Source organism: Sciurus vulgaris (genome assembly GCF_902686455.1).
Source record: "Sciurus vulgaris genome assembly, chromosome: 4".
NCBI lineage: Eukaryota > Metazoa > Chordata > Mammalia > Rodentia > Sciuridae > Sciurus > Sciurus vulgaris.
The window spans coordinates 55,827,535-55,847,666 of NC_136464.1; the positions used below are offsets into that span (position 1 = coordinate 55,827,535).

Sequence of the window (20,132 nt, forward strand, 5' to 3'; positions counted from 1 at the left end):
CAAGGTTTGAGGTTCTTGTCCCCTCCATCAGTGTGACATGAAGGGTAGCAGAACAGAGGCCAGAGCTGGTGAGTGAGGAGCCTTCCCCAGGGGCTGCAGGTCCTCCTCTTTGTCCACTCGGATCTGTGCCAGAGGACAGAGGGCTGGGTATGGAGGGACAGAGACCTGGGCTTGAATCCAGCCTGGCCAAGCAGGGCAGGTTCAAGTTGTCAGTTTGCTTCCTCGTCTGCAGAACAGGCTTCGCAACCACCTGCTTCAGAGAGCGCCGTGAAAATGGAATCAACTCACTTTTGCAAGGTGTGCAGAAAGTCCTTAGCACAGTGCCTGGCACATAGGAAAGGCAACAAGGGAGAAGGTAAGCATAGTGCCTGAGGGCCCACAACAGCTGCGCACCTCCAGAGCCGGGACGGCAGACTCGAGAGCAGGTCCCAGGCAGCCATCACGTGAAGAGAGGCAAGTGACTCCAGGGAGCTGTGGGGCAGACCAGGTGGGAGCTGGGGGCAGCCCATCCACCAGCAGGCAGGTGGCACTCACTGCAGTATGAGCTGCCCACCTCTGCAAGAGCCCAGCTATACCAAGGGATTCCTGGCCTAGCTGGAAGGGGAACTAGGGGCCTTGGAGCCTCTTCCACTTGGAAGACAAAAGGGTTCCTTGGAGGAGTAATGCATAAAGCCACGCCAAATATCACGCGTCAGTCCAGTGGGCTTTAGCCACAGGCCATCAGTCCCCTCTCAAAGCTGCTTCTTGCCCAGTTGGGAGAAGTACCAGCCAAGGACAACAATGATAACAGTTGACTGTGAGTGCTCTCTGTGTGCCAAATGCACTCATTTCATTAATTTAACTTTTATCCCCATTTTCCTACTGAGTAAACTAAGGCAGAGAAAGGCTAAGTGGCTGGTGACACAGTCCACATCTGCTAAAGATGCAGGAGACGGCTTCTTGGAAGAAGCAATACTCAGAGACAAATTTCTCATTTAAAACCATGACCATCATTTGTACATCAATTTCATGATCAGAGTTCTTTCATAAGCTCCCTGCCAAGTTGGCTGGGCAATGATCACCTCCATTTGCAGAGAAGGAAAGTGGGGATCAGAGAGGCTAAGGAACTTGCCTGTGGCCACACAGCTAGTAGTGGTAGAGTTGGGATCAGAATCCAGGTCTTGTGCCTCCCATCCAGTGCCTGGGGCACTATTCCCAGATAGGGGAGAGGAGGATGGGGGAGGCACCCCCATCCTTGGATCCTTGCTCCAAGCCTCCTCTTGGTCAGGCCTGACAAAATGACTTGATCTCATATTGCAGGCTAAGCTGTAGCTGGACAGTCAGCTCCCGGGTCCCCTGAGGTGTGTGAAGAGCAGTGGGCACCAGGGCAGTGAGGACGAGCTCAGAGTCGCTGTGCCTGCCACCATCTCTCCAGCCAGCTGGAGGGTTTCCAGCTCCTGTAAATCACGCCTCTGGTGGTTCCCAGGAGCACAAGTGTTCCCGCTGGCCACAGGCTCGGCGAATCCTCTCCCGGGGTCGCAGCTGAGCCAGGCTCCTCCGCCAGCCCCCACCCTGCGCAGGGGACCCTGGTGTGCAGCCACGGCCCAACTGGCCCAGGCCACTGCCCGCTGGCTGCCGGTCACTGGAGAAGGCCGTCGACCCCAGAGCGGGCAACCTGGCCAATCTCCTACTCCGGTCTACTGACCCCAAAGTCATTTGGCAGCAGCATTTCCAGCTCCACATACTATATCCACCAGGGACATGCATCTTCCAAGGGACCCGGAAGTGTGTCCCTGACAGAGAAACCAACCTCCCCAAACCAGCACAGCTGTGCAGGGGGCAGCGGGCAGAGCCAGAGCCCTGGTCTGTCTTTCCTCCTGAGCTGCACTGGCGAATCCCCTCCCAAGGACCGTGGGCCCCACCCATGTGTGTCCAGTGGGTAAGCATGGCCACTGAGGCTCCCTCCTGGGACAGGCTGGGGAGCAACCCACCCCATCCTGCCGGGCAGCAGAAGGGCGGAAAGCCCAAGGTGGCCTTGAGCCGGCTCTGCTGCTCACTGGCCAGGGCCTGGGGGGCCTGCTTGTTTCCTCTGAGCCTGAAACAGGAGATTGTGTACCACAGACTGTCGCTCCCATGAGGACAAGCAAGATCAGGCAGGCAGCCTAACTAGTAAGGGGTAAGTACTAGTTACTGGTGTTATTTTTATTTTTAACCACAACAACCTAGTTCTGCCATCCATGACAACACAAATCCCTGGCTCCACGGCCGGCCCCGAACCGGCCCCTTTGCCTTCCGAAACGCAGTCTCAGCTGGTCAACACCCAACCACCTGGCGCCCCTCTCCTAGGCCGCCTTCTCTGCCCCTGTGCCCAGAATGAACTCCTCCCTCCTTGGGGAACACCAGCCCACGTCTCCTGCTTGCCCAGGGTGCGCTGTTCACTTTCCACTGGTCTGTTCTCTGCCCTCCAGACTAGGACTCTTGAAAAGCAAAGACCCACATACAAAATCCCAGAGCCCTGACTGAGTGCACAGGCTTTGAGGTCAGGCAGCACTGCGTTCAAGTCCAATTTCCATCCCAGGTAAGCTCTGTGACCCTGTGCACATTCCTTAACTTCTGAGCCTCTGCTTCCTCATCTGCAAAATGGAGGCTGTAAGACTCCCCTGTTTCGGTTTGCTATGGGGAATCAGTGAAGTTTTACCTAGGCTAGACTCAGTGGCGTGCAAACCAAGAGAGCTGCCGTTTCCCTGGGCATCTGTAATGTGCGTGTCCCTAGCCCCGCCCCCCCACCCCGCCCCCACCCACATCCTAGCACAGGTGTCGAGTGCATGCCATTCAGGGCACAACCACATGGCAGGTGGCACATCGTCATTATCATGAGAGTCATTATGGCACTAAGCCTGCTCCCCCTCATGCCCACCCCGTGTGTTGAAGGGCAGTCCACAGCTGGTGGACACAGGCTCTGGATGTGCCCAGGCTGGGGCCTGCTGGGAGCCGCCCTGCGATTGGCACCAATCTGTCCTGTGCCCCTGCAGAGGGCCTGTGCCGCCCTGGAGACGGCAGAGGGGCAAGGCCACAGGAGCACCCGGGCCTCCTACCTCCAGGAGAGAAGAGCCAAGTCCTCCCAGGTGCCTTGGTCAGCGTCCCACCATCCAGTCCCAGAGTCACTGGATTCCCTCCTTTCCCCCAAACTCTGGCCACACCCACAGACAGCCCAGGGGCCGGGGCTGCTCTGACCCCTCCTTCAGCCTCGACTGTGGCAGCCATGAATTGTGGAGCCCTTTCTTCAGGCTACAAGGCCGGGGCTCAGGGTCTCCCGCCAGGAGGACCCCACTGCAGGGCTGGAGACCGGGGGGCTGCCCGGCCTGTGCCCGCTGCACCCCTCTGGCCCTGGCCTGCGGAGTCAGGGCAGGTCAGAGCCCAAGAGTAACGCGCCGGGGACCTCGGGCCAGCTCCCTGTTCTTAGCCCTCATTTTCCCACCTGAGAAGTGAGAATGACCAGAACAGGGGTCATCAGACTGTCCCACTGAGGCCCTAGGGGCTCATCCTGAGCACCCCCAGGATCTTTCTGGGAGGCTAAAAGCAGATGGGGGCTGTTATGCCCCCTACAGTTCACCCTGCCTTAACTTCCAACCCGATGGTCGTTCTTCCTTGGCAGCTAGCACTATTTTCTTTCTTTCTTTTTCTTTCTTTCTCTCTCTCCCTCTCTCTCTTTCTTTCTTTCCGTTACCAGGTATTGAACCCAGGGGTGCTCAACCACTGAGCCACATTCTCAATCCTTTTGTTATATTTTCTTTAGAGACAGGGCCTCACTGAGTTGCTTAGGCCTCGCTAAGTTGCTGAGGCTGACTTTGAACTCTCGATCCTCCTGCCTCAGCCTCCCGAGTGGCTGGGATGGCAGGTGTGCGCCACCAAGCGCGGCTCTCACTATTTTCAATACTTAACTTCTACGTGGCCTTTCATTCCCTCACTCTCTAGTAAGTTCCACTGGGGCAGGAATTCGGGTCTGTCTCATTCACGTTCCAGGCCCAACACACAGACGACACCCAGGCAAACATTTGCAGAATGAATGGATGAATCGAAGTCTACGTGTGTGTATCTACAGACAGCGACTAGGCTTCTGGGTAAGATTCCATTAGCCCAAACGGTTCCACCGCATAAAAAAGAAATTTAAAAAAGAATGCAGCCTTCAGAAAAAGAAGGAAAGCTCTTTTAGCAGAAGTCGGGTGAAAGCTGAAGTGCGGGGCCGCCATTGCGGTTCTGGTTTGTGTAACTGAACTCTGGCCGTAGACGTCGGCCTTAGGAAGAGCGGGTGAAGGTGACTCCTGTCCCGTGTTTACGCGTTTTCCGGAAGTCTAAAATTATTTCAAAATGAAAAGAGAAAACGATATCAGATTAAACCCGTAGGACTAGTGTGGGAGGGTCCGTGGAGGACATGTGACATGACCTTGGGGGCATGAACAAGAGCTTTTTTTTTTTCATTTTAAAAGCTATGGATTTATTTTACTTGTATTATGAAAACAGTGGCGCCTCCAACCCGAGATGCTCCCCGACCACACCCAACGGCCTTCTGGCTTTATGCCCTGCCCCCCACCCCCCGATTTTTGGAAACTCCCCCCTGGGCGCAGTTCCATGGGGCAGACACCATGCCCCTCACCTTCAGCCCCAGCACGACACGTCTTGGGCTTGGCTACCTAGACACTGCTGCCTGAGCTCTAAGTGCTGAGCTCACTCACGGTGACAGCAGTGACCACCCGGCCAGATTGTCTGGCTGATGGCCAGGCCAGGTCCTTTAGTTGATGTCAATTCTGAGAGCCGCCACAGCCTTCCCATAGAATGGAGAGTCAGGGATGGATTCTCCAGGGGGCAACCTAGAAGCTTGTCTGATTCATGAACGTTTCCAGGACTTTAAAAGCAAAATGGGTTTAAATTACAGCTTACATCTGTAAGCACTTGCTATGTGCCAGAGGCCTAAGACCTTACCATTGGCTCACTTAATATCCACACAAACCAAAGAGGGAAACTTAGCATTATCCCCATTCTGCAGATGAGGAAGCCAAGGTTGCGGCTACTAAGAGGCAGCCTGGGCCTCGCTGTCTCCATCTGTAAAGTGGGGCCGTTAGATCAAAACAGCGGTTATGGAACTGTTCCATGAGAAACCTTTGGGGTTTGTGGTCACCCTCCCACGGCAGGTAAGGACTCTGCAGTGGGGTGAAGTGACAATGGGGACAGAGGCTGTCACTCCCTCTCTGCTGCTGTCTTTCACTGCAACCAGAGATGATCACTTCCCCTTGGCACGTACTCCTGGCTGCAGACACTCTGTTTCCGTATTGCTGTGGCACACAAGGCCATGCCCTCTTAACAGTGGCTGGCAGGAAAGCCCAGGCCACCCCTGCACATGTCCCCAGCTCTGTAGTTCTTACAGCCTCCACCAGCCCTAGCCAAGGGCCACCCAGGCACCTCAACCTCCTCATGGCCACATCAGTCCTAAGGAACCGACTGGGGAAAAAAAAAGTGATTGTCACCCCAAGGTCCTCCAGCCTCTCCCAGGAGATAGTTTCTTCCATCTAAAGAGCCAAGGAGAAGGTCCAACAAGGAGGGACAGTCCCTTCCAAGGCACTAGGTGTGAGATTAATCCCAGAAAAGCCCACCTCCTCCTGGACACCTCTCCCATGCTGCTTCTTGTCTGCCCTGAGCCCCAGCTTGGCTGCCTCGTCCCCATCCTTGAGGGTCAGCTGCCTGCACACCCCCATCCCCCAGCCCTCCCTCACCTCTGCCCTCTCTGGGGGTCGTGGGCGAGCTTGTGGGCACACAGCTCCTCTGTCTACTGAGACCGCTGATGCGGGGTCAGCCCACCTGAAAATTGTTCTCCCTGGGTCCAGACGAAACAGCTGGGCATTGATGGAGTTTGCAGAGAAATTAATCAGCGCTGACTGGCAGCGCTGCCTGGGCCCGATCCATCCTAATGAATCCCAAGCTTCCACCTTAATGTCTCCTGACAAGACTAATTTACTCCTGTAGGTGATTAGCATGAGCATTATCCCCTTAATTGTGGCTCAAGATGCTTTGGGGGTGCTGGGGGTTCTTCCTGGGGAAGTCAGCTTCGTGTGTACCCATCTCAGTGACAAACAGAGGGACGGGGGCCAAGGGGAGGAGAATCAGGAGAGACATTGGCCATCCTCTCGCTCACTCCCCCATCCAGGCATCCGCTGAGGCCCGCTTTGTGCTGGGCATTGCGCTTGGCACAGAAGTACCGAGGCGCGGCTGGCCAGCTGTGGACTGGAGATAATGCCACCTGTCAAGGAGGGTCACGGCGAGTCCACAGGGGCCCGTGCATCCAAGGTGCTTAACGGAGGCCCAGCAGGAGGCCGCAGTCAATAAAGCATGGCTAATGTTACCGCTCCACAGTCTTCTCTTATACATAAATACTAAAATGATCATTAATCGTAATGTCGATATTAATAAAGTTAATATGTAAAAATTAATAGTCCAGTGGGGAGTCCAGCGGAGCAGGGCCCCCGAGGGGAGTCACACACAAATAACCACGACAGGGCCGGGAGGGGAGGCTGGAAGGGCCTCGTGGGCAGGTGCCCTGTGAGCCGCACTTGAAAGGGGAGCAGGAATTTGCCCAGCTGGGAAGGGAGAGCGGAGTCCAGGCCAAGGCCCCGCCTGGGCAGAGCAGGTGGTGAGGCAGAGCCAGAGGAGTCAGGTGGAGCGGGTCCCGGGCTGAAGGGAGGGTGTCCCTGGGCAGGGTGGGTACCCGGCTGTGATCAGTGACTCCTGTGGACACTGGGGGCTTTCAGCTGGGGTGTTCAGAGCTGGGGTGGGGCACTGTCCCCCAAGGCCTGAGCTCTGAGGGTGGTGGCCTAGACAGGCAGCTCCCTGCCCTTGAGGACACCCTCCCCCCAGAGCTCCTGGGTCAACCAGGCATCTCCAACACAACCTTCCTGCTGCTCCTTCTGTGTCCCTCCCCCAGCCAGTGCTCAGTGCCCCAAGGGTCCCCAGCAAATATGCCACGTACCACTCCATCTGGGATGATCGGAACAGGACCCTGGTGCGGCGCAGGCCTGCGGTTTACGGAGACACGCTCGGCATCTGTGCCATCTGGGGAGAGTGCTCTCCTGGGCCCACTCCCCCAGCAGACACCCGGTCACCACCAACGCCTCCCTCCTGGCACACCCTGGCAAGGGGGGCACCTGGGCTGAGGTTCCAGGAGGGACAGTGGGCAGCATAGAGCCAGCCCACAGCCCCAGCCCTGGAAGATTCCCCCACACCCTCCCAGAGTCCGGAGCTTGCCAATAGCACCCCAAGTTCCAGGTCCCAGTCAGGCACAGAGCTGGTCTCTGGGGACACAGAGGTGGCCCAGCCTACCTAGGAGCATGCATGGTCCGAGAGGGGAGACAGACAAGCGGCTAACAGTTGTGACAGTACTAAGAGGGGTGACAGGCCCTGGCGAGAGCAGAGGAAGCAGCCCTCAGCCTCCGCCTGGAGAGACCCAGGAAGGCCACCCCAGGTAGTGGCATCCAGACTGACGGCCAGTGTCCTGGAGGCTCACTGTGTTCCAGGCGGCAGGGACAGCACCCAGGGGCTGGGAGGCAGGGGCTTGCCTCACGCTTAAGGAACAATGAGGAGGCCAGTGCTGCTGAGGGATCCAGCACAAGGATGGAGGGAGGAGGGAAGGCCCGGGGGCAGGCTGGACTGCCAACAGCCTTCATGCCAGTTACAAGCACTAGTTTTGATCCCAAGGCAGGTGCAGGAACTTGAGCAGACTCAGGAGCAACCTGCACCTCAGGATGGACGGGACCTCGGCTGCTAGGAGGAGAAAGGGCTGGGGCGGCCAGGCCACTGGGACCTGGGGAGCCACTGGGATAATCTGGATCTGGGCCACGTGGTGGGAGTGGAACGGGGAGAGCTAAGAAAGTTCTGGGCCATTCTGAAGATGGAGCTTATGGGACTTCCTGGATTGGATGAGAGGCAAGGAAGAAGAGAAGAGGCAGGGATGACTGCCTGAGCAAGAGGCAGGAAGGAGTCACAGTGCACCGAGCAGGGGCTGCAGGCGAGGCCGGCCTCTGGGGCTGAGAGCAGGAGTTCAGCCTCAGCCCTGTGGCCCTGAGCCACCGAGTGCCAAGGCTGAGCCATGGGTGAGGAGTCTGGAGTCCCCTCTGAGGAACGGCGCAGGCGGGAGGCACAGCCATAGGAGCTGTGAGCACACAGTCTCCCGTGGGGGACAGATGATCACCAGGGGAGCGAGGACACAGGAAGGACAGGAGCACCAAGACCCCAGGCCCTCCAGAGTCAAGAGGTGGGGAAGATGTGGGGCTTCCTGGAGCGGGCAGGATCAACTGCTGGCTCACAAGGACTGGGACAACGGTGTCCCTTGGCAACGTGGAGGTGGGTGGTGGCCATGAGCAATTCTGGTTGGGAGTCTGGAGAGATCCAGGAGGCAGGCTGGAGCCAGCACCTCTGCAGCCCTGTCCCCCCTGCTACAGGCCATTCGCAGCTGGGGGTTCTGTCCAGCCTGGCCAGGGAGGGAGTCACTGATCTGCCCCGTTCGGCCCCACTCATCCCAGGCTGTGCTGCGGAAGACGGATGATCACATCTGCAGCAAGTCACCCAGGGGTGAGGGGCCCGTCCGGGGAAGCGGGTGATGGTTGCAGACCCACAAAGGCAGAGCGACTTAATGGCTTCATTTGGCTCCTGTCTTCTCGGGCTGGGAGATGCTCCTCAAGAAGAACACCACATAGTGGGAATTAGAGCGCGGAGACAGAGACGGGACGCACGTCCTCTGCAAGGGATGTCAGATGGCGGGCTCTGCCCTCCTATGCTGCTCCCCAGCCCCAGCCCATGGCTGGGAATTGAGGCAAGAGCATAAAAATGAACAGGTACAGAGGCTGGGGAGGGGCCCAGCCTGGAGAGGGCGTACACAGAAACCGCACAATGAGAGCTGGCAACCAACCCACCGCAGCCTCTGAAAGGGAATTCAAAAATGAATTAATACATAAAAACACTTAGGACGCTGCCTTGAGGGTTCAGTGAATGCAGCCGCTCTAAGAACACACGTATGAGATCGTGTACATGGTATTATTATTCTGCGAGGCCCCGGAAGTAAGATCCAGACCCAATGGGCAGGAGTTCCAGGGAGACAGATTTCATAATAATATTAGGAAGGATTTTTTTTATTTCTAGAACTCTCCCACAGCACAGAGTGAGCAGTCTTGTAAGACCACGAGCCCCTCTCAGGGGTTGTACAGGCAGAAGGCAGATAATCAGCCTGGAGCTGGCGGTCCCATCAGCCCACGGGGAGCTGAGACTCAGCCTGGCCTGAACATTGCCACCACACTAGACCCAGCTTATCTGTGGTGCCTCGATGCTCCCTACAAAGCCGGGGTGGCACAGCCATCTCTGGGCCACACACAGGTCCTCTCTTCAGTAACAGCAAAACAGTCCAGGTGTGGAGGCTCTGGAGTTAATGGGATGGTATATAAATGTCCCCATTTTGCAGATTGGAACACTGAGATTCAGAGAGTAAATGGTTAGTAAGAGCCACACCTCCAAATCAAGTCTCTTGGAAGCAAAGGGCCAGTGCCCTGGACAAGCTGTTTCAGCCCTCAGGCTACGGCTGGTGTGGGGGGTGGGGCAGGGTGCCTTCCACACCCGCGGGAGCCTGCAGCCATCTCTGCCTGGCCTGGGGCCCTGTCAGTGCCAGCACTCAGGTGGGGGGCTCCAGGCCCACTCCTCTGAGCACCTGGAAACACCTGGGCCCAGTTTTCCAGTGCCTCTGGTTGGTGAGATGGAAAAGTACAGACCCAGAAAGGTACGGCACTGTGCCCAAGGTCACACAGCGAGAAATGGAAACTGGGCTCCGGGCGTGGGGCCTGAGCTGGGCTATCTCCATCCTGATGCAAAGGAAAGGAAGAGGCCAGGAGAAGCTGGGCGGGCTCAGCAGCACCCCTGCCCAGAGGGTGAGCAGAGTGACTTCCAGCTCACCCAGGCCCCTCTCCATCCTAAGGCTCCCTGGAGCCAGGGATCGATCCCACAGCACTAGACAGACGCCCCTGCTGTGACTGCCAAGTGCAGCCTTCACAGGGCTCGCGACCCGGGAGGTGCTCCCGGGACCGATCGATGCCAGCGTTTGCAAAAGATATCAAGAGCCAGAGCCAAAGGTGACAGGATCAGGGCCTGCTGGAGGGCTTCCCGGGTGGGCGTCCAGCCCAGGACTTGTCACGATCGGCACCCCCCACCCCTCATCACCTTCCCTGCACCACAGGCCTCCGAGAACCCCAGGCTCCAAGCTGCGCATGGCTCTGAGGGCCCAGCCGGCTCTGGGCTCAGGAAGCAGCTGGCCACACCTCCGCCTCTGGGGTCCACCTGCCCCTGGTACGGAGGCTCCACCACAGAGGAACCTCCTCCAGGATGAGGCAAAAGGGGCCACTTACTGAAGCCAGTCACAGAACGAGTGTGTGAGGACAAAGGAAGGGGCGCCTCCGTCCTCCCCTGCCCTGCCCCCAGGGAGATGACCCTCCTCCTCCACCCCTCAGGGGGACTTAACCAGACACCTGGCTCAGTCCCTATCACTCAGGACCTGATCTCCTCATCCATCGGTCTCAATCCCCTCTGCGTCCACAGCCCCCAGGCCTGGCACAGGGACACCCCATCCTTATCTGATGGACTCGATGAAGAAAAAGAAGCCGTACCAGTGGCCAGTGTTGCTAACAGTACCTATGCACATGTACTGGGTGCCCACTCTGCTGGTACCATGCTAGTCTCACTCCAGGCCTGGGTGGGGGAGGCGCCACATAGATAAAACCCGCCCAGAGAGGACAGCCCTGTTCCAAATCCAGGAGCCCCAAAACATCCCCCAACCCAAGCCACGCAGAACAAACAGCTCAGCGGGGTTATGGGGACTTTCAGGTGCTCTCCATCCCCAGAAGGGGCAGGCACCCCTTCCTGGACAGCTCCCCAAACAACCAGGTCCCTAAGCTCCGCCCATAAGTCCATCCTCAAACACCAAAGAAATAGCCACTTTCCATAGAGGCCCTCCTTGGTTCCTGGAAACAGCCCACTGGGCCGTGGGGACAGCCCCGAGGCAGTCAGACACACACTGGTCATGCCCAGCAACCCCTGCGAAAATAACCTCCACCTCTGGAGTGAAAGGGGCTGCTCAGGCGCCCCTGGGCAAGGGGCAGCGGGATGCTCACGAGCACCTCCCACCACTAAGGATGGAACTGGCCGACTTGATGCAGAAAGCTCGGGGTCACTGCAGTCAAGCTCTAAGAGCCACAAAGCAAACCAACCGCTGCCACCCTCAAAGGTCTGCAAGGGCTCGGAGTGGAAGAGAAATGAGGCACTCTGCAGGACAAAACCAGTGCCAGAAGCAGAAACAGTGCCCGCAGCTCAGCGTGACAAGCTCCAGAACATCCCTCTGGTGGAATGGGCCGCCCCAGCAAGAACAGGGTCTCTGTCTCCGGAGACACCCAGACGCCACGCCAGTTATTCCATGGACCCGTGGAAACTGATCTCCACCTCTAAGATCCCCCTCACCCGAGGGATCACCCCATGCCACCAGGCTCACCCCCAGCCCTCATGCCAACTCACCCACAGGCGTGTCCTCGCTGATCAGCAGGTACGTATCGAAGAAGTGGTTGGTGAAGAAGGGCAGACGGTTCACCTGACCTAGAAGTCAGAGGACAAGAAGGTCAGCCAAGGGTGCCACGCCAGCCTCCTGCCTTCTCTAAGGTCATGCAGAGTGGGGACTTCGAAGGACATTGAACCTGTGTCCAGTGCCCTGTTCAACCTCCCAGGACCCTGAGGGTCACCATCCTGCCTTGAAGTGAATGGGAAATAACGCCAAGAGGCAGGCGGGTAACCATCAGCCTGTAGCCGGCCAGGCGCCCAGTCCCAGGTGGCTCCCGAGCACGGCCTCAATGAGAGGTGTGCTGGGGGAAAGGTCTGCGGGGCCAGAAGACACAAGAGAGAAATCAGTGCCAAGAACCTCATTAACCATTTCGTCACACATTGAAATGAGACCATCTGGGATACCTTGGATTTATTTAGGAAACTACAGTATTAAAATGGATTTCCCGTTTCTTTTCATGTTTCTAATGTGGCTGCTTTCCACTGGACAGCGCGCAGAGTGAGAATTCTGCAAGGTCCAGTGCTCGGCTGACCAGAAACCCCGGTGCCCAGGGCAGGGCCCAGCTCTTAGAAAGCTCCCAACACAGTTATTGTTTGAGGGAATGGCCAGCGAATCCCATTCAATAAATAATAATGAGAATGATAACAATAATAGCTGCCATCCTGGAAACTCTCCTCTGTGCCGGCCACTTAAATCATGGAAATCCAGTGACAGTTAGGCAAGTGCTGTCACATCCCAGTCACTGTGGAAACAAGGCTCTGGGCCACACGCGGCTGGCTTTACGCACTTGCATACACAGTTTGCAAGTGGCAGAGGTTGTACAGGCACCCGGCCCTCAAAGCTCACCCCGTTAACCAGGTGCCATTCGGACAGCCCCGAGGGGGGACAGGGTCACAGGCACATGGGCTGAGGAGCTTGGTGTCTACGAGGAGCCACACACACCACAGTCTCAGTAGGCAAGTGAGGGAATGTCCCCTCTGTCCCTGCCAACCAGGAGGCAGCTGGCCCAGCTCACAGTGGGGCTGATCTGTGCAGCATTTCCATGAGGGGCTCCCGGGGCCCCCAGGCCCTGAAGGTGGTAAGGGTGGCTCTCCCTTCCTTTGTTCCTGCTGAGCCAGGCTCCCTCTGAGCTTGTGCCAGGTTCCCAGAGAGTGAGGGGCTAGAATTGGGGAGGGCAGGGCTGAAGGAAGAGAGAGATGCCGGCTCCTTCCTCCTCCCCACTCTGCTAGGGCAGCCAGGCTGATGCCGTTTCTGGCCTCACTTCCTGGCCAGGCCTGCTGGCCTTTCTGCCTTCACTTGTCAAATTCCCACTTGTCCTTCACATCTTGTTTTAGGTGCCCCTTCTTCCAGGAAGCCCTCGCTGACCACCTCAACCATGCAAATGTACCCGCATGCGCACCCCACCCTCTCCCATCAGGAGCTCCACAGCCTTGGGAAGAGGTTGGTGGTCAAGGGCCTTGCCTTCCTTGAAACCTCCCTGCATCTCTTTGGACCACATGATCTTCCCCTGCCTCAGTTTACTGTCTGTAAAATATCCATAATAAGAGAACTTACTTCACAGCTAGCCTGAGGATTAAATGAGATTACATACCCAAAGCGCTTAGTGCCGTGTCCCCAGCACATAGCAAGCACTGAGTAAATGGTAGCTATTATTAACACCAGCATTAATAAAGGGGCCGCCTTCTCAGTCAGAGGGGAGGCATTCTGATCCTGCTGGGGCCTTGGGCTCTGAGACAGCACAGCAGGAAGCAGCTGCGCCCAGGCAGCAGCCCCCAGGTGACCACAGAGCACAGCAGCAAGCTTGGGTGGCAGGGGTGGGAAACGAGAGAGGAGGAGCCACCCCTGCAGGGGCGTCGTTCACTTTTAAATTTTCTCTTACAGGACCTGCTGATGATGGGCAGCTGGGCGGGGGCCTGGGTCACATCTTGCTTGCCACATACAAGCAGGACCTGTCATCCTCAGAGGCTCCTTGGCTTGAGCTGCCATTGCAGGCACTGGGGGGCTGGGAGGGGCTGGCAGGACAGGGCAGGCAGGGAGAGCAGACAGGTGACTTGACACATGAAGGCCGTGTGCTTCTGAGGCAAGACCTTGCGGGTCAGTGAGGCAGGGCCGTGCGTGGATGGGGAAGTGGGGGGCAGCGGCTGATCTCTGGAAGGGAAGGAGAATCCTAGCTTCCTGACCCAAGACCGTCCTCTCTATCCGCAGCCCGCAGAGGCAGGCAGGGAGCCTTCCGTAGCCCTAACACTGGCCAGCCCGAGGGGAGAAGGCAGAACGGCAAGGCTGAGGGGAAGGCAGCACCCAAGCTGTGGGGGCAGAGGGACAAGGAGCTCTGCATGCATGAGGGAGGAAGGAGACAGGCCAGGCTGACGAACAGCAGATCGGGGCCCCCAGGAAGCACACACTTTGCCCAGAATCATGGGGTGCGGGTTCCTCTTGGGGAGGGCACAACACTGGCGAGCTGCAGAGCTCCGATCTGAGCCAGGCCAGCCTGCACCCGTGCCCAGGCCTCAGAGGGTGACAGGGCAGAAGGCACAGGGTCCGCCTTGAGACCCAGGCTGGCAGAACCCCAGAGCCCCCGCCCCACAGGAAGGAGACTGAAGGGGGACTCTGAAGGCTGCTTCAGGAGCTGGAGGCCTTGTGTGCTTTGCCATTTGCTCTGTGACCCTGGGCCGGTCCCTCTACCTCTCTGGTTCCTCATTTCCCAGCCTCAGGGTGGGGACAAAAAGCCCCATGTTGCCCTCCCACCCTGGCTTTCTGCCAGGGGTCACTATGCACTGGGCCACAGTTACGGAGGCCATGCGGCCTACAGAGGCCAGTGGGGGAGCCTGACAAGCCGTGCTGTCCGAGTGAAGCTGGGCAGTCCCTGGTCAGGGTGTGGGCGTCCCCCGCCTGGCACCTGGACCACAGCAAGACCCTGCAGGAGGCTCCTGTACACCAACAAGAACGGGGCGGGCAGAGCTGCCCAGCCTTCCCCTCCTGCCCCCAACAAGGCCACGGAGCCCGGGGCAGGAGGGAGAAGGACGGGAGGTTTCGGCAGAGAGAGGATGACAGGAAGGTTTGACGTGGTGGGGGTCTGTCCCTGAGCCGGACCCGTCTCTGACCTCTGGGGACAGGAGGAAGGCTCAGCCAGGGCCAGCAGGTCAGATGGAAATGAAGAAGGGAGGACAGTGCAGTCTGGGCTGGGAACGGGGGAAAGGCTGATTGAGGAAGCTGGGAAGACTGTGAAGGAAGCTGTTTGTCCTTTAGTCCCCAAGGTCAGCCACCACCCCACGAAGCTAAAAGAACACTGGCCACTTTGAACAGGGGCCAAGAAGTGTGGAGGTAGCTGACAATGAGAGTGGGACCCTCAGATATACAGACAAGAATGGCCAGTCCACAGGGAGGAGAGCACCCAGATGTTGCCAGAGCATTGCTGTGTGGCCTCAGGCAACTTGTTTTGCTTCTCTGGTTTCTGCGGCCTGTGTTGCTCCCTCTAGAGAGCACTTACTGCTGATGAGGAAAGGGCTGACACAGAAGAAGTGATCTTCAGGCCCCTATGGTGTGCCGGCGCTACTCTAAGTGCTTCCGGTTCATGTGAGTTCCTGGGATCACTGAGGGAGGCGCTGCCTGGTTCCTCTCCTAGAGGAGGGCGAAGCCAAGGGAGGGGCAGAAACCTGTTTGAGGGGACTCCATGACCACAGTGGGACTGGAACCTGGGCGGTGTGGCCCCATGCTCCTCTCTCATGCTCAGGCAGGAAGCAAACCACGTCTACCAAGGGCTCCAGGGGAGGCCAGGGGAGGCGGGCATCCCGCTTTGCCAGCCAGGGCTGGGCACCGCCGTGTTGTACAGACACATCTCTAGCTCCCCATAACCCAAGAGGAAAGTCAATGGAACCGAGCGGGGGAAGGGCAGGTGTCCAAGGTCACAGAGTCCCTGGGAGGCTGAGGCAAGTGTCCTGACACCCACCGTCCAGCACACCAGAGGCCTCCCACCAGGGGAAGGGAGGGCAGGCAGGTGGCCATCTGATAGAAGCCCCCACAGAGAAGCCAAGTCCCCTGTTTTATGTGACCCTGCAGGCTTCAGTGTCTCCCTTGGTGACGAGCCAGCGGCTGGGAGGCTGCCTCCTGGCTCCAAACGGGGCCTCCAAGAGTCTGAGACTGCACTGCAGAGCTGGGCCTCCTGGAGGGCAGTGCGTCCCCGGCACTGGGGACACTTAAGCACAGAGGCAAGGAGGGAGGACCTTCCTGGGATGAGGATGCTAGCGACGCTCCAAGCTGGAGGCTGCAGCTTCCTCCAGAGCCCGCACAGCTCCCTGGAGTGGAGGGCTCAGCCTGCCCGGGAGTGGGTGTGCCTGTGTCACCAGGCACACCATGCCCACAGCTCCTCCCCAGAGACACCCGAGCCCTGGGGGACACCGCGTGCCGCGTGCCTGCAGTCCTGGCCTTCCTTCCTCAAGCTCAGAGTTGCTCCTCACCAACCGCAGTCCAGGGGCCAGAGAGGGGGCAGTGCCCAGGTCCTCCTGGCCTTGCCCCTGGGCACTAAAGCTGGTGCTCAGAGGTGGGCAGTTCCTCCAAAAAGGACAGCTTCTGCCCACTACTCCTTGGCCCAAGCTATTCCATCAGGGTGCCTTCCTCCCTCTCTCCTGTTGAAACCACCCCTCAGTCCTCCCAGCCCAGAGCAGACACCGAGCCTCGGCCAGGCCGCTCCTGTCACACAGTAGGTGTGTAAATGACAGCTGTGAAACTGAACAGGACCGCGGCCAGCCCCGCAGCCAGCTGGGGCCCCTGCCTGGTCACAGAGCAGAGCTTAAGCATCTCTCCATGCTCCTCCCCTGCCTCCCGCCCCAGGCCCTGGGGACAGCTGGTATTTTCGGCCCTGCGCGAGCTGCAGAAGGCAACGGAGCCCAGAGAGCCAAGCGTCTTCAGTCCCACAGCCAGGGAGGGTCTCCAGGGTCCCCTGGCACGAAACCAAGCTGCCGGCCCAACACCCTCCAGGCTGGCCTCCCGGGCAGAGGCTGGCTCTCGGGACAGAGAAGGGAGGAAAGGGGAGGCCAGACTTACCCCAGCATCCAGAGACCAGCAGGAAGAGCCACAGCACAGGGCAGCTGGCAGCAATGGGGCACCGCATGGCTTCTGGGGACACAAAGGAGAAGAGAGTGAGAAGCTTCCTCCTGGAAGGGGTGTGCTGCAGCCCCTCCCCCTCCGCAGTCCCGGGGAGCACAGGGCCTCGGGGGGCAGAAGGAACCCACTCCCTGGGCAGGGCGGGTAGGCATGGAAAGAAGCACGGGTCGCATCATTCAGCAGCATCACCGACACGTCCACTCCCGGGCACGATGATGCGGCCTGGAGCTCGCCGCTGGAGGGCGGGGGGCAGGTCTACCTTTGCCCTGGGGGGCTCCGTGGGCAAAGCTGTCAGGCAGACATGGAGGAGGTGCTGGGGACACATTCTGGGCCCAGCGGATAGAGGGATGCACTACTACGTCCATCCCCAAGGGCAGCACAGCCGGGCCAGCTGGAAGATGGGGGCTAGGAGAGGGCTTGTCAAGTCCAACAAGCTGACCCTCAGTGACCAGCGAGCGGATCTTAAAGTCCATTATGTTCTCCCATCCCCTGGGGAATGAGAAGGGGCAACGGAACCCAGCGTCCAAAGAGGCAGGGGAGGGAAGGCCTGCCCAGGGCCCCACAGCAAGGCTGCAAGAGGGTGGCGCTGCTTCCTGGGGGGCTCAGAGCGAAGCCCCGACAGCTCTGGGGCCCAGCTGGTGGACATTCTGCCAGCCAGACCCCACCTTGAGGGCGGCTGGGGCGACCGCTCCCTCCTGCCTGTGACAGTGGGCAGGGGCCTCTGGTTCCTCACCCCTGAGGCGGCTCAGGAGCAGGCCTCTCTGCAGCCCAACAGTGACGCGGGGCTGGGGCCCATCAGCTGGGACCCCTCCCACAGAACTGTCGTTCCCACACAACTGGCCCACCCGGGCCACTTCAGGGAGCACGCACCAGCATCTCGCCAAGGGGCAGGCGCCTCCCCACTTCACAGGCAGGTTTGCTAAGACTCCCAACCAGTGATGGTGGAGTCAACTTTGGGATTCAAGTTGATATGCCATCTCCCTCGACAATATGCTACCAGGACCACCGTGGAGAGGCGAATGGGACTGGAGGGAGGGACTTCCGGGAGAACCTTCCACAACTCTGCGGAGATCTTGGGGCAAGAGATTGGGAAAGGGTGGAGAAGTCGGATTCCTTCATGGCAGACCTGGGGGGGACCTCTGCTGAGCCCAGGTCCTGGGTGGACAGTGAGGGGGTGGGGCTGGTGGCAGCTCCTGACTCTCTGCAACGGTCCCTGGGGCCATCTTGTTTTCTTTCTAATGTGCACTTAAGATACCCTGATTATGAAACAGTCGTGTGAAGAATAAAAGATTCTAAGATATATTTCTTCAAAGATGAACCCTCCACTCTCCCCCTGCAATTGCACCCCGCTGAGTTCCCAGGCTGTGTCAACAGCCCTCACGGGATCTGGGGCTCAGCCAGGGAACGTAGATGAGGGTGACCCTGAGTGGGTGGGGATGATGGCCACTTGGAGGTCACATGCTCTGTCCAAAAGACAGCTGTTGATCATTTCAGCCAAGAGGGAGCATGGGCCCTGTATGGCGGGAGCTTCAGATTTTTCTCAATGAAAACTGGGCTTTGACATGAATTCAATTTTTAAATGTTGGCAAATAATTTGGTTTGTAAATAGCACTGTGTGAGCCACCCTGGCCCTGCCCGACAGTCAGGTGGGCACAGTGGCCTGGCTCGGGCCCTCTCCGGCCTTTCTATATGCCCAAGCAAGTGTGTACCCACTACCCACATCCGTGGAACCAGGTGGCTACTGGTGTCCTCTGGAGTGTCCTTCTACATAAAGGCAACTTGCAGGCTGGGCGGGCTCTGTGGAAGAGCGCTGGCCCAGCGTGCGTGAGGCCCTGGATGTGATCCACAGTACCCATCAAAAAGACAAAGCAAAAGGAAGAAAGAAATTGGCTTTGCTCATGCCACGCTATTCCACAAACAGCCCTGCAGGCCAACAAGGCTTACGACTGCCTCCCTCTCTTGACAAGCTAATAATAGTTCATCGTATGACTGTTTCATAATGAAGATAACCATCCCCTCCTGATGGATACGTGCATGATTTCAGGTTCCTGCCGTCACAGGCTCAGCCGCCACGGACACCTCTCTGCACATAATTGTGTCGGGACTTTGCTCTTCACTCTGGTTCTCTGACAGTGGGATTGCTGGATCAATTAAACACAGCACAGAGCAGGTATGGAAACTTTCATTAGATATTGCCGGATTACCTTCTGGGAAAGGCGGTGGCAATTCACAGTCCCCCCAGTGGTGTACGGGAGGGCCCTTGTACCCACCTGGAAGTGATCCCTCTTTTAAATGGCTGCCAATCGGAGGCATGAAAAATGGTATAGCATCACTGCTTTAATTTGCATTTCCCTAACTGCCGGTGAGGTACAGCAGGATGCCTTCTGCTAAACATTCGAACCACTTTCCATCTGTTATTTTGCGTTATCCTATCAGACCCTGCAAAGAAGCCAGCCAGTGTCGCTAGCATCATCCCTGATTTACAAGTGGAGAAACCGAGGCACAGAGCAATTAAGTGACGATCTGACATCGCACGGTGAGTGAGTGTCTTTAGGAAAACAGAAACCTCCAGCCTTCTGCCTTGGAAAACCAGATGTTATGAGAATTAAACATCTGCTGAGAACATCATCCGCAAATAGCTGGGGAACGCACGCCACTCTGCTGGGTGTTGCAGGAAGCTCGCGGTTTGAGGAAGGAGGAAGGAAGGGAACGTTGAGCAACTCTCACAGGCCAGGGACCCTCACAGTATTATTTCAATTCGATATTCCAAAATGTCTCCACAAAAATAGCTATTCTTGTTCCCATTTTGCAGACGAGGAAACAGGCTCAGAAAGGTCGTCCTAGGATCAGAATGGAGCCCGCCTGATTGGAGTCCCGAGCTGTTTCTGTCACACCGGGCTCTGCATCCCCCTCACCCGGTTCCTTACGTGTGAAGGGAAGTCGCGGCCCCTCCCTCGAGTGGAATAGTACAAGCGTCACACAGTGGGCAAGGATGGGCGTCCGCCAAGGCAGGAGCAGCTGCACACTGCATCACGTCTCCCGAGTCCCCGGGGACACCACCAGGACACTGGGTCCCCAAAAGCTCCCCTGATGTGTCTGTCCTGCTCCTTCCCCTGCGGGCCAACACATCACCTTAGTGCCCTCATCGTCACAAGGCATGGTCAAAGGCACCCCAACTTTGCAGTGGCGGCAAGGGCCACCTCCAGAGCATCCAGAGGCAGGGATGAGCTGAGCTCCATCCTCCCTGCTTGGGCCAAAGTGGCTGAGGCTCCCTGGGGCGAGGCAGAGGAGCCAGGCCAGAAGTGGTGGGTCCTGCTACTGGGCTTCCCTGGATCCTAACCTGGCTCTGCCCTGGCCCCTTTGGCGATGGGGAGGAACCTGAGGTCCAGAGACAGCAGAGGCCCGGGCGATGGGAAGAGAC

General features: G+C 58.1%; 1 protein-coding gene across 1 annotated transcript in view; it reads right to left on the reverse strand.

Moving 5' to 3' along the window:
- The window catches only part of CDH23 (cadherin related 23), a 391,248-nt gene that overhangs the window by 333,346 nt on the left and 37,770 nt on the right, over positions 1–20,132 (reverse strand). Inside the window, exons 2-3 of the mRNA XM_079137029.1 lie at positions 16,652–16,723; positions 11,572–11,649 (exon numbers count right to left, since the gene is read on the reverse strand). Of these exons, the coding sequence (XP_078993155.1) occupies positions 11,572–11,649; positions 16,652–16,718 (145 nt within the window). The 5' untranslated portion in view covers positions 16,719–16,723. The remainder of the gene's footprint in view (positions 1–11,571; positions 11,650–16,651; positions 16,724–20,132) is intronic.